This window comes from Schistocerca cancellata, chromosome 4 (genome assembly GCF_023864275.1).
Source record: "Schistocerca cancellata isolate TAMUIC-IGC-003103 chromosome 4, iqSchCanc2.1, whole genome shotgun sequence".
NCBI classification, from domain to species: domain Eukaryota; kingdom Metazoa; phylum Arthropoda; class Insecta; order Orthoptera; family Acrididae; genus Schistocerca; species Schistocerca cancellata.
Window position 1 is genome coordinate 402,110,790 of NC_064629.1, and position 13,676 is coordinate 402,124,465.

Sequence of the window (13,676 nt, forward strand, 5' to 3'; positions counted from 1 at the left end):
TTACCATAGTATACTTTGTATGTGATTGTGGCAGCCACCAAACTGTTCGATACAAGTGGAGGAACTGTAAAAATGATGAAGCCACCGTGAAAATAAACATCAGCATTTCAAATATCATACTTCCATCTTGAGGTATGCTTGGAACTGGAATGTGTTTTGGAACTATTAACCTCGATGAAGTATTTTCTCCGTATTGTCCTGGAGATCTGCAACAAAACAGATGTTAAGATCATAACAACATTGTGACGAGTTTTTATTGTATCTTGCTACTAGTGTGTGTGAGCACGAGTGCACCAAGTGTAGTGTTGCCAAGCGTGTTTACTTAAATCAACTGCCAACTTAATCAGTGCGGGCTGGGCACTAGAGGCTGTGTGTAGGAAGCATGCACACAGCACGGTCTCCACCACGCCACCTACCAGCAACTCACGTCTATATATATGTGGAGAAGCTGACACTCACTATGTTCTTTTAGTTTGTACTGTTCACATCAGTTGTTCTGTGCGTCACATATGTTGCACCTTCTGTGTGATTCTTTTGTCTTGTTATATGTGGAGTCACAACAGGCTTTTTTCTATTATTATTTAGAGGTTTATGAATAAAGCCATATTTGTGTTACTTGGATCGGTTTCATATATTACTCGGTTACTACATGATTGGAGGGTGAGTCAGCACTGCTTTGCGCGTATATAGATGCAAGTCACTAGTAGGTGGCATGGCAGAGACCATGCAGTGTGCAAGCTTCCTACGGGTGGCGTCTAGGGCTGGCCCCTATGGTCGGCAATTGTACACACACACACACACACACACACACACACACACACACACACACACACACACACACACAAATTATAGTCCGATTCACGAATGGTGGCAGTTCGCACAGGTTGAGGCATGGGCGGCGATTATACAGTTGCTGGTTCCAAGCGACAGTTGCTGTATGTTCATACACTTGCTTTACACTTGAAGAAAGCATGTATCCTGCAAATTATGTCTCTTGCTTACTTACGTAGAATTTGTCACTTTCCACCACCATCAGTGATGACAACAAGCAACAAATAGAATTAAAATTCAGTAAATAACTTGGTATGATCAAGTTTTATGCTCGCATTGGCCATGATATTCATAGCAGAGTGCTCATAACACTGCTGAATGCTCACTGGCTGTGAGAGAATGTGTGACATAGGTGCGCAGAACAAGACTGAACTCGACTGCCATCATTCACGAGTGCAGCTATAATAGCAGGATATAGCAGTTTCAATATTATAATTAATCATCACACTATTTATATGGGAACTTCTTTGTACAGAACATACGTATAAGGCACCGAGAACCGTAATGGCCCAAAGTACAGGCACAAACTTTTGGGAAAAATAAATATTTGTGAAAAATCAAATTTGTAAGCAAACCACCAGCCTCACAAGTCTGACTAGCTTTTTTAACCAAATCCAAAATCGTACACTTCCTATTAAAAAAAAGTATCCAATTCATGTTACAAAATTTCAATTAATATTTAGGATTATTATTATTATTATTATTATTATTATTATTATTTCTTTTCTCAGACGTTATGTCTGGTCAAAAATGGAAAGTGACACGGACCTTGATCAAGCATGACTTCCTTTTAACTGTACGGTATATGTTACATTGCATTTACAAACTTTCGGGTAATTGAACATGTATCAATAATTACAGATTTCTGTAGTTGTATATATAAGTTTGAATGTAGCTGTATTGCGTTGATGTACTGGTGGATATTGTGTGGTATGACTCCTGTAGTTGATAGTATAATTGGTATAATGTCAACTTTATCCTGATGCCACATGTCCTTGACTTCCTCAGCCAGTTGGATGTATTTTTCAATTTTTTCTCCTTTTTTCTTCTGTATATTTGTTGTATTGGGTATGGATATTTCGATTAGTTGTGTTGATTTCTTCTTTTTATTGGTGAGTATTATGTCAGGTTTGTTATGTGGTGTTGTTTTATCTGTTATTATGGTTCTGTTCCAGTATAATTCGTATTCATCATTCTCCAGTACATTTTGTGGTGCATACTTGTATGTGGGAACATGTTGTTTTATTAGTTTATGTTGTATGGCAAGTAGTTGATGTATTATTTTTGCTACATTGTCATGTCTTCTGGGGTATTCTGTATTTGCTGGTATTGTACATCCGCTTGTGATGTGATCTACTGTTTCTATTTGTTGTTTGCAAAGTCTGCATTTATCTGTTGTGGTATTGGGATCTTTAATAATATGCTTGCTGTAATATCTGGTGTTTATTGTTTGATCCTGTATTGCAATCATGAAGCCTTCCGTCTCACTGTATATATTGCCTTTTGTTAGCCATGTGTTGGATGCGTCTTGATCGATGTGTGGCTGTGTGGCTGTGTTAGATGATACGGGTGCTTGGCATGTAGTGTTTTCTTTTTCCAATTTACTTTCTTTGTATCTGTTGATGTTATGTGATCTAAAGGGTTGTAGAAGTGGTTATGAAATTACTGTGGTGTAGCCGATGTATTTATATGAGTGATTGCTTTTTTGTATTTTGCTAGTTTCTGCTCGTTCTAGAAAGAATTTTCTTAAATTGTCTACCTGTCCATAATGTAGGTTTTTTATGTCAATAAATCCCCTTCCCCCTTCCTTTCTGCTTAATCTGAATCTTTCTGTTGCTGAATGTATGTGATGTATTCTATATTTGTGGCATTGTGATCGTGTAAGTGTATTGAGTGCTTCTAGGTCTGTTACTCCATTTCACTATTCCAAATGAGTAGGTCAATATTGGTATAGCATAAGCATTTATAGCTTTTGTCTTGTTTCTTGCTGTCAATTCTGTTTTCAGTATTTTTGTTAGTCTTTGTCTATATTTTTCTTTTAGTTATTCTTTAATATTTGTATTATCTATTCCTACTTTTTGTCTGTATCCTAGATATTTATAGGCATCTGTTTTTTCCGTCGCTTCTATGCCGTCGCTGTGGTTATCCAATATGTAATCTTCCTGTTTAGTGTGTTTTCCCTTGACTATGTTATTTTTCTTACATTTGTCTGTTCCAAAAACCATATTTATATCATTGCTGAATACTTCTGTTATCTTTAGTAATTGGTTGAGCTGTTGATTTGTTGCTGCCAGTAGTTTTAGATCATCCATGTATAGCAAATGTGTGATTTTGTGTTGATATGTTCCAGTAATATTGTATCCATAATTTTTATTGTTTAGCATGTTGGATAGTGGGTTCAGAGCAAGGCAGCACCAGAAAGGACTTAATGAGTCTCCTTGGTATATTCCACACTTAATCTGTATTGGCTGTGATGTGATATTATTTGAATTTGTTTGTATATTAAGTGTGGTTTTCCAATTTTTCATTACTATGTTTAGGAACTGTATCAGTTTAGGATCTACTTTGTATATTTCCAATATTTGTAGTAACCATGAATGGGGTACACTATCAAAAGCTTTTTGCTAATCAATGTATGCGCAGTGTAGCGACCTTTGTTTTTTATTATCATCATCATCATCATCATCATCATCATCATCATCATCATCATTAATAATAATTCACCAAATTTTTGTATATAGGGTATCAGTAGTCCCCTTTGCCTACAATCATGAGTGCGGCACGTGGTAAAGAAATTGAACCATAAACAACATACATGATCCTGCCTCATGCTATTTCATGTGGACCACACACAAACGAGACAAGCCTGGTTCGACATATGCATACAGAATTAACGACACCAACACAAGTCAGACTAATGGTTCAACAGTTCTCAATAGTCTCTTACTTTAGTTATATGTACACCTTCATTGCATTCATGTGTGTTTGTTACAATTCCTTAAAAGAATTACATAACCGATATACCTATCATGTCAGTAAAAAAAATCTAATACCGATGGTAATATTGTTTAGACACTGTATTGTGGCACTTTTAGGTGGGGGTATTGTGATCTATGGGTGCTGATGTTACCAGTAGATGTTGGGTCTGTCCCACCACTTTTCCAGCACTGCCAACAATTACCAAATGCCTTGTGTATTCTCCATTCTGTTTTGCTTTGTGTTGTGCATTGCTTATTGCTCATCTCTTATTTTGAAATGAGCGAAGACACTACTCCAAGCCCATCATGAGGTTTGAGTACGACTCCTGCAACCTCTAAAAGGGAAAGGGAGATCCGTAGTACAAATTGGTGCCTGTAAAATGGTGCATAATATGTTGAAGCGCTGTGAGGTGGAAAAGGAAAGCAAAAAATTCCTACAACCTATCATTCAGGCCCATAAGAGAGCTGTAAAAACTGTATGAACCATAGACAGGATTAGATAGTTTGCAACCTCTCATCCAGGTGAATCATCTAGTACTCCAGGAAAGGAAAGGTCCATTTTAATTCTAATTTGTACTGTACACAAGTACAGCTGTATATTTGCTAGACCATGGTGGCATTGTTCTTTGGAGGTCTCACGTCCTTGCACACAGCAGGAGCATTAGGGAACCTCAACAAAACATTTTTTTTTATCTTTATGGGGCATGGATTGACAACAATCTCACGTGTGGCAGGTGTTAGCAGAGACCACGAGATGTATTGGGTGTTAGGTCATGGGGAAGAGCCTCCAGAAGGATGATGGTGGCAAGTGTTGGCTCAAAAACGGGCTTATCATGGCCAGATGAACTCTGAGAATTTTGAGACATGGTTTTCAGAGATCGGGCTCCCAAATCTTACACAAAATTTTCTCATTGTTATGAACAATGCATTGTATCACTGCTGGCAGGTGGACGAAACACCATCAAAATACTGCCCAAGGGTGGCAATGGTAGAATAGCTGGAGGAAAAAAAAAAAAAAAAAAAAAAAAAAAAAAAAAAAAAAAAAAAAAAAAAAAAAGGAGTGCAATAACAGCATGACAAAGGTTGAGCTGTAAGCTCTGGTGCAGGCAAATTAACTAAGTGAAAATATGTATGTAACAGACAAACTAGCTAAGAGGGTAGGCCACACTGTGATTCGCTTGTTGTCCGACAATTACACTCTGAATGCAAGTGAACTAGCGTGAGGGAGCACAACGCTCTGGCGACATGTCTGCAGCCAATCTCAAGAAATTTACAGACGATACCCTCAACTCTGTCACTCCAAATGACTGGAAAGGGTACTGCAGGAAAGTGCAAAATGTGCTACCCAATTATAAGAGGCATGATGGTGTAATGAAAATTGTAGCTGATGACATTCTAATACATACTAACGCCTCTAGTGATGACTCCTTTAATACAGAGACTGTGTGACACGAGAGCTCATCCTGCACGGGCTTAGCTGACACTGAATCTCAAAGTACCGACACAGCCGAAATTGAAAGTGACAGTGACTTATACAGGATGATTTTTTCCACTGTGTACAAACTTTATGGAGTGATCAATGAGAGGATATGAAACAAAAAAGGTGTAATGAACTTATGTCAGAAAATGCATGGTTTCCATGCTAGAGACCATTTATTCAATCATACTTTGTTACAGAGATGGTGGTCTAAAATGCGCTGTACCATGCAGCCACAGTTACAGTATGCATTGTTTCCTCCTAGAGGGCGATACTATTCCCCATACACCATGCCCTAGAGCACCCTCCTGCCATAGTAATTGGTAGTGTGTCCAATTCACTCATCTTGCCAACTCACCTTGTAGTGGATGTGATACAGAGTTGTACACAATGGTTCCATATTCAAATCAAGAGCTTGCCAACGTGGTGTTTACTTAAGGAAAGGCAGGTGGCAATGGGCAGCCGCCAGCAAGGCTGTATCAGAGACCTATCCCTGCCGACAACAACCGTAGCATTCATTCACTGTTTGCAACAGTGTTCCGTCGTTTGGCTGAGACAGGGTCATTTCAGGAAGCAGGAACTAATGAAGGACGTACCCAAAATGTTCGGACACCAGACTTTGAGGAAATTGTGATTAACACTGTGGAAGATGACCTCCACATCAATACCAGGCAGCTGGCCCACCAGTACAGGGTAAGCCAGACGACTGTTTGGAACATTCTCCACTACAATTGTTACTACCCTTACCACTGACAGTGTGTGCATGGCTTACTAGCGACAGACCTTCCACATCGGCAGCTGTTTTGTCACTGGTTTCTTCACCAGGCAACCACAATTCTGGGATTTGTGTCATCCATCCTATTCACAGATGAGGCCACCTTTATGCAGAATGTTATCTTTAACTTTCATAACAGGCATCTGTGGGATAGTATGCATAAGACCCATAGTATGGTGACAGCGAATCATCAGCATCGGTGCAGCCGGAATGTGTGGACCAGGATAATTGGCAACCATATACTGGGACTAGTCTTCCTTCCATGTCGCATAACAGACCAGAACTATCAGTGTTTCTTGTGGGTGACTTTGCCTCCCCTAATGGAAGAAGCACCATTGATGATTTGAAGAGTTATGTGGCTGCTACATGATGATGCTCCAGCCCACTTCACCATTAATGTTCAGATGCATCTCAATCGTGTTTTCCCTGGTCAATGGATCGGACAAGGGAGTCCAGTTGCATGGCCTGCTCATTCACCGGATCTCAACCTGTGCAATTTCTGGTTAATGGGCTACCTCTGAAGTATGCACAGGCCATTCCAGATGTAAAGATACTGGAGCAGTGTATTCATGCTGCCTTTGACAATGTTTGGATGCATTTGAGTGTATGTGACAGAACATGCTACAGCACATAAAAGCTTCAACACACACTATAAATGTGGCTGCATGGTACAGCCCGTATTAGACCACAGTCTCTGTACAGGGTGCATACGTGGACAAGGGAAAAAAATTCCCGGATATTTCCCAGACTTCCCGGTTAAAAATACACTTTCTCCCAGATGAAAGTACACTTTTTCCGTGTTAAGTGACAGTATACTCTTCCTTGGCACTGTAAAAGTCATCAATCCTTTAAATGTTTATGGTTTTATATACCGATGTAGAATTTCCCAGCACTTTAGAAAATGAAACTCAGGGGGAAAAACACATTTGGAACACCTTTGATGTGCAGCAACATGTACGATGCATATTTTCGTATTACGAAGGTATAAATTTGAATTCCACCAGATAACACATGCCACTTTGCGAAGCACTGAAATTGCGATGCGCTTTTGTAAGCGTCATAGCTCATTCACGTGATCTCGCCAACTGATGACAGCAATAGGACACGTGATGCAGTCAGCCAATAGCAAGATCACTCTTAAGTAGCGCGAATACACAAATAAGAAAAGTTAATGGCTTAAACTAATATACATAGCATTCACATATAATATTGGTCTCTAAGGTCAATAAGTTGGAGGAGAAGCCAAGATTCCACATATAATGTTGATCTTTTTTGCACATGTTGCACTTTAAGATACACACACAAATGTGCCAGTAAAATTTTTAATAACGATGCAAATGTCTCATCTTCTGGGCTCGAAATACTTCTAAATGGTCGTCCTCAAAGAACTGATTTTTAAATGAGAGTCAAACGCTTTGTGATTTAAGAAATTCATCGTACCTTCTCGCACATAATTCATCTTGCGTAAAAGGAAATCTGCTTTGAATGTAACGCTTTTCAAACCACCATTCGCAATATTTTCCCGCGACCTGTTAGAAATAGGTTCGTTTCAGCAGTTGCAAGAAAGCGCCAGATAACTGGCGTCACTGGGCTTGCGCAGCTACGATGACGCAGGAAGCCCATATGTTCGTACGTGTAAAACATTAAAAGATCTTACATTATGTCATAAAAGAAACAAGACATTAAAGGATACTTCAAGAGCGTCGGGATTTCACGAACAATACTAAAGTACATAATTCGGTTAAAAACATACATCCGTATGTAAATTTTCTTGGAGTACCAATACTCATGTTTGGTTCTTTATTATAGCATAATGCCATATGTGCACTTGAAATGCAGCGAACAGTTGAAACTAGCCAATAGTGTGAAACTAAACACTTCGTTTCAAATAAATTGACTGCCTCAGTAGAAAGGATTAATAAAAGCCAAATCTCTTTAGCAAACCAGCAAAATTAACTTCACTGTTCTGTAAGGCGATTAATGCTGGACTGTCAAAGGTAGAAATAAAATCTGAAACTATTAACATGTTTTAGCCTGCCGTAATTATGTGAACATATTTTAATTCATTTGATAGCTCCTGGCCACAAAAATCCATTTTGTTATCATTTAAAGCGAGAGCAATAAATGAAGAGGAAACAACAAAATCACTTAACGTAAACACAGGTCACAGGGAGACGACCCACCTCCCCACAACAACTGTGACTGCTCTGTGCATCAGCCCCAGATCTAAGATAGTTCCGAACCGGGGCAATATTAAGTAGTGGTGCCCAGCCACACTTCCGTAACCAGAAGTGGGGGATGGTACTACTCATACGTGACTCGAACTGCGCATGCACAAGGGCCCGCCCGCAACTGCTCAAACGAATCTAATATGGCAGACGCTTGTATGAGCACTGTTTTGTTGTTGTATACGGCGCATTTCCTTTGCAACTTAAGTTTTATTTTCGTCCCCCCCCCCCCCCTCCCGTTCATGTTTTGTTGCTGCAGTATCATTCTGCAGTAGCGGGATACAATAATATCCTTTGTTAGAGTATTGGTTCTTACCAGTCAAAATCACAAAAATTTAACTGAAAACTAAAACAACGAAAAATTCCCGGAATTCTAAACAATTCCCGGGTTTTTCCCAGTTTTCTCCCGGATGGAAAAATTCCCGGGTTTTTCCCGGATCTCCTGGTTGTCCCAGGTCGTAAACACCCTGCTGTAACAATGTATGATTGAATAAATAGTCTCTAGCATGGAAACCATGCATTTCCGGATGTAAGTTCATTAGACCTCTCTTGTTCTGGATCCTCTCATCAATCAATCCCTTGAGTTTGTACACAGTGGAAAAAACCACCCTGTATAAATCGTCAAACTTTTTCATGGTCCTTGTTATCATCATTTTCATTATGCACATTCTGTGGCTTGAGGTTCAGATAAAACAGTCTGGCCACTTACGCATGAGATATAGTAGTTTTGTTAAGTCTTTGTGTTTCAAGGTTGCTATTTGCCTTCCACCTATGTACGTGGTCACTAGATTTTGCAGGACATCTACAAACTGAAAAATCCTCGTGCCCCCCATGTCCATCAACCAATCCCTTCATTTAGTCAAGTTGTGCCACAACCTCTCTCTCTCTCTCTCTCTCTCTCTCTCTCTCTCTCTCTCTCTCTCGCTCTCTCCCCCTCCCCCTTCCCCCATTATTTACATGATCTAACCATCTAATCTTCAGCATTCTTCTGCAGCGCCACATTTCAAAAGCTCTAGTCTCTTCTTGTCTGAACTGTTTACTATCCACATTTTACATCCATAAATGGCTACACTCCAAACAAATACCTTCAGAAAAGACACTTACATCTATATTCGGTGTTAATAAATTTCTCTTCTTCAGATATGCTTTTCTTGCCATTGTCAGTCTACATTTTATATCCTCTCTACTTTGACCATCATCTGGTCTTTTACTGCCCAAACAGGAAAACTCATTACTACTTTTAGTGCCTCATTTCCTAATCTAATTCATTCAGAATTGCCTGACATAATTTCACTACATTCCATTATCCTTGTTTTGCTTTTGTTAATGTTCATCTTACATCCTCTTTTTCAAGAGACTGTCCATTCCATTCCATTGCTCTTCCACCTCCTTTGCCTGTCCCTGACAAAATGACAATGTCATTGGCAAACCTCAATGTTTTTATTTCTTCTCCCTGAACTTCAATTCCTTCACCAAATTTTTGTTTTGGTTCCTTTTCTGTTTGCTCAATGTACAGACTGAATAACATTGGGGATAGGCTACAACCCTGTCTCAATCCCTTCTCAACCACTGCTTTCCTCTGGTGCCCCTTGACTCTTACAACTGCCGTCTGCCCATATGAAAATGAATATCGGAAACAGTGAGAGAGTGTTTCATGAATGTTTATAAACAATGTGGACCTACAGCACAGATAAAGCCAATTCGCCATAAAATTAACACATATCAGAAGCATGCAATCTCAAAATTGATAACAGTGTTCTTTAGGCATTTATGGTTCTCACTACATCATATGGTATGATTTTCTTTTCTTTTCTCCAAGATTCAGTAACAAAAAATTTTGTAGTATCATCCCAGGTATGCAGATCTCATCCTGCAAATTGCTGAAAATTTAACTCACTATCAGGAAATAATCTAGCAACTATCACAATAATAGGTCATGTACACAACACAAATGCTTAATACGGAACATTACCGATCACCTCCACAATGTAACGCTGAAATAGGAATACATATGTAATTACATTTTCCTGGAGACATATCGAGTCTCAACTTTGTCTTCAATAAGGATAAAAGCTGAAGTAATGAATTAAAATTTGTGTCAATTCCACTTCCAACTCCTTTGCTGTCCCTGTCAGAATGACAAGTCCCGGCATTGGCACAAATTTTATTTCATTACTTCAGCTTCTATCCTTATGAGGAATACATACCTCAAAAATAACTGACTTTCAACCTACACAGCAGTTGCCTATCCTTTTGGACAAAACGCAATGGTAGAGCCACTGTTTGGTTTCAAGAACAGTCCATCAGTTGACCAATCAATTTATTCCTGATTGGATGGGATGGTGGAAGCAATTAATAAAAATAAATAAAAAATAAATAACAATGACATGTTACCTTCAAGTATATTCTGTGGTTCAAACTAAGCTCACAGGAAAAAATATTAGTCACCCCTAGTCAATTTGGATAACTGCAGATGGTGTAGAACTGGTACTGGACTGTCATGTGGCCCTCCACTGACAACTTATGTCACAGAGTGAAGCTGTGTGTATGTGTCAGTTGTTTGTATGAGATCAGCACAGTAATTTAGGTCAACATGGAGATGTAACATATTGGCAGAAAAAGGCTGTCATGTTCAGATGTCCCCACCACCAAACCATGAATGAAGTTGCCAGATATGTTGCTGTACCACTGGGGACTGTCCAGTTTGTGGGGAGTATCCAATTTGTCCACAAGGAATGTTGTACCAGTCACTATCACATAATATGGCATAAGAGCAGTAGCAATAAAAATATTCTAACCAACAAGGACAGACAATGAGTGTCATACCTTGTCAATGACAATCAGTTTCTAACTCAGTATGAATTGCTGCTTTCAATGAATGCAGATTCATCTCATCCAGATCCTGAGTGAACATCTTCACGAAAAATACTTGCAATGGACGTCGGAAGTTGATTACCTCACTAAAGGCCATTGCTGTCGTGGCACAGGCAGAAGCCCCTGAACAGAAGCCGAGTGGAGGCATCCAGTGTGATCTAATGAGTCACAATTTTGCCTCTTTTGAAATAACAGTAAGGTGTCAAATTGCACTGACAGCCCAATGAAACATTTAACCCACGAAGTGTGGAGGGTGTAGTTCACGCTGGGCACAGTTATGAGGTGTTTTAGGCATATGTCTGATAATATGACTTGAACCTACACATTTACTTTATTGTACACATGAATCAGGGTGTTTATTCCAACATTTTCTATAACAAAATGTCTTCCTCTTCTACATCTTCACAATCAGTTATATATATATATGTCCGCCGCTCGTGGTCTCGCGGTAGCGTTCTCGCTTCCCGAGCACGGGGTCCCGGGTTCGATTCCCAGCGGGGTCAGGGATTTTCACCTGCCTCGAGATGACTGGGTGTTTGTGTTGTCCTCATCATTTCATCATCCTCCAGAAAAGTGGCGAAATTGGACTGAGCAAAGATTGGGTAATTGTACGGGCGCTGATAACCACGCAGTTGAGCGCCCCACAAACCAAACATCATCACAATCAGTTATGTTGTGGACACTCCTGTCTTCCAAGATGGTAAAAGCTATGTTCAAAGGTCTGCATGTAAAGGGTCCTTGTTTGACGAACACTTAGGCACCTTACGCCATCTCTTATGTGACACTAAATCGCCCATCTTAATCCCACAGAAATGCCTGCTGGAACTACTTGGAACAGAGGTTGAAACGTAGAAACCAACAGCCCTGCAATTTGGTAGCTCTACAGTGTCTTATTATTGAGTGGCTTCAGCTGAATATGGCATATCAGCATAAAATTGTGGACTCTCTTCCTTGGCGAATTGAGGCCATTATAAAGACCAGAGGACTGCTCATATAGATCATGATATATCAGTAGGTACATTAGGGTATTATAGGATTAGAGGAGTGGCATGAGGTTTTACTGAGGACTCCACTCTAGGTGCACTACTTTTTCTGATTTGAATTTTTCACTTGCATTCTATTGCAGCAGTCAACTCTGAAACACTTTTGTTTCCAGACAAAACAAGCATAACTGTTACAGATTCATGATAGGAAATACTACTGCAACAAATAATGTTATGGAGAGAAGCCATTGTTGGTTTGCTGCCAGCTGGTTAATTCATAATTACAAAGGAACACAGTATCACCAGTTTCTTATACATAATTATGTTCTCTCTTATAATGGTGGCTTGATCATAAGAAACCATATTTCTAAGACGCAGTAAATGTAAGCTATGTAGGAAGGCATGTACCCATGATCTATGCAGAAGCTAACTGAAGCTACACTGAAGAGCCAAAGAAACCGGTATACGCATGCATATTCAAATACAGAGAGATGTAAACAGGCAGGATATGGTGCTGCAGTTGGCAATGCCTATATAAGACAACAAGTGTCTGGCGCAGGTGATAGATCGATTACTGCTGTTGCAATGGTAGGTTATAAGGATTTAAGTGAGTTTGAATGTGGTGTTATAGTCAGCACACGAGCGATGGGACACAGCATCTCCCAGGTAGGGATAAAGCGAGGATTTTCCTGCACGACTATTCCACGAGTGTACCGTGAGTATCAGGAATCCAGTAAACATCAAATCTCCAACATCTTTGCAGCTGGAAAAAGATCCTGCAACAACAGGATCAGCTCCGGCTGAAGAGAATTGTTCAACGTGACAGAAGTGCAACCCTTCTGCAAATTGCTGCAGACTTCTATGCTGGGCCATCAACAAGTGTCAACGTGCAAAGCATTCAACAGATCATCATCAATATGGGCTTTTGGAGCCAAAGGCCCACTCGTGTACCCTTGACTGCATGACACACAGCTTTACGCCTCGCTTTGGCCTGTCAACACCGACATTGGACTGTTGATGACTGGAAGTATGTTGCCTGGTTGGATTAATTTCGTTTCAAACTGTATCAAGCGGATGGATGTGTACAGATATAGAGACAAACTCATGAACATATGGACCCCGCATGTCAGCAAGGGGCTGTTCAAGCTCATGGAGGCTCTGTAATGGGTGCAGTTGGAGTGATATGGGACCCCTGATATGTCTAGGTACAACGCTGACAGGTTACACGTAGGTAAGCATCATGTCTGATCACCTGCATCCATTCATGTCCATTGTGCATTCCGACCAACTTGGGCAATTCCAACAGGACAATGTGACACCCCACAAATCCAGAATTGCTACAGTGGCTCCACGAACACTCTTCTGAGTTTAAACACTTCCACTGACGACCAAGCTCCTCAGACGTGAACATTATTCAGCATATCTGGGATGCCTTGTAATGTACTGTTCAGAAGAGATCTCCATCTCATCATACTCTTAGGTATTTATGGACAGACCTGCACAATTCGTGGTGTCAATTCCTCCAGCACT

General features: G+C 40.0%; 1 protein-coding gene across 4 annotated transcripts in view; it reads right to left on the reverse strand.

The window, feature by feature from the left end:
* The window catches only part of LOC126183233 (transmembrane protein 39A), a 161,101-nt gene that overhangs the window by 104,406 nt on the left and 43,019 nt on the right, over positions 1–13,676 (reverse strand). For all 4 annotated transcript variants that reach the window (XM_049925019.1, XM_049925021.1, XM_049925020.1 and 1 more), the window contains exon 5: positions 5–206. In XM_049925019.1, coding sequence (XP_049780976.1) covers positions 5–206 — 202 coding nt within the window. The remainder of the gene's footprint in view (positions 1–4; positions 207–13,676) is intronic.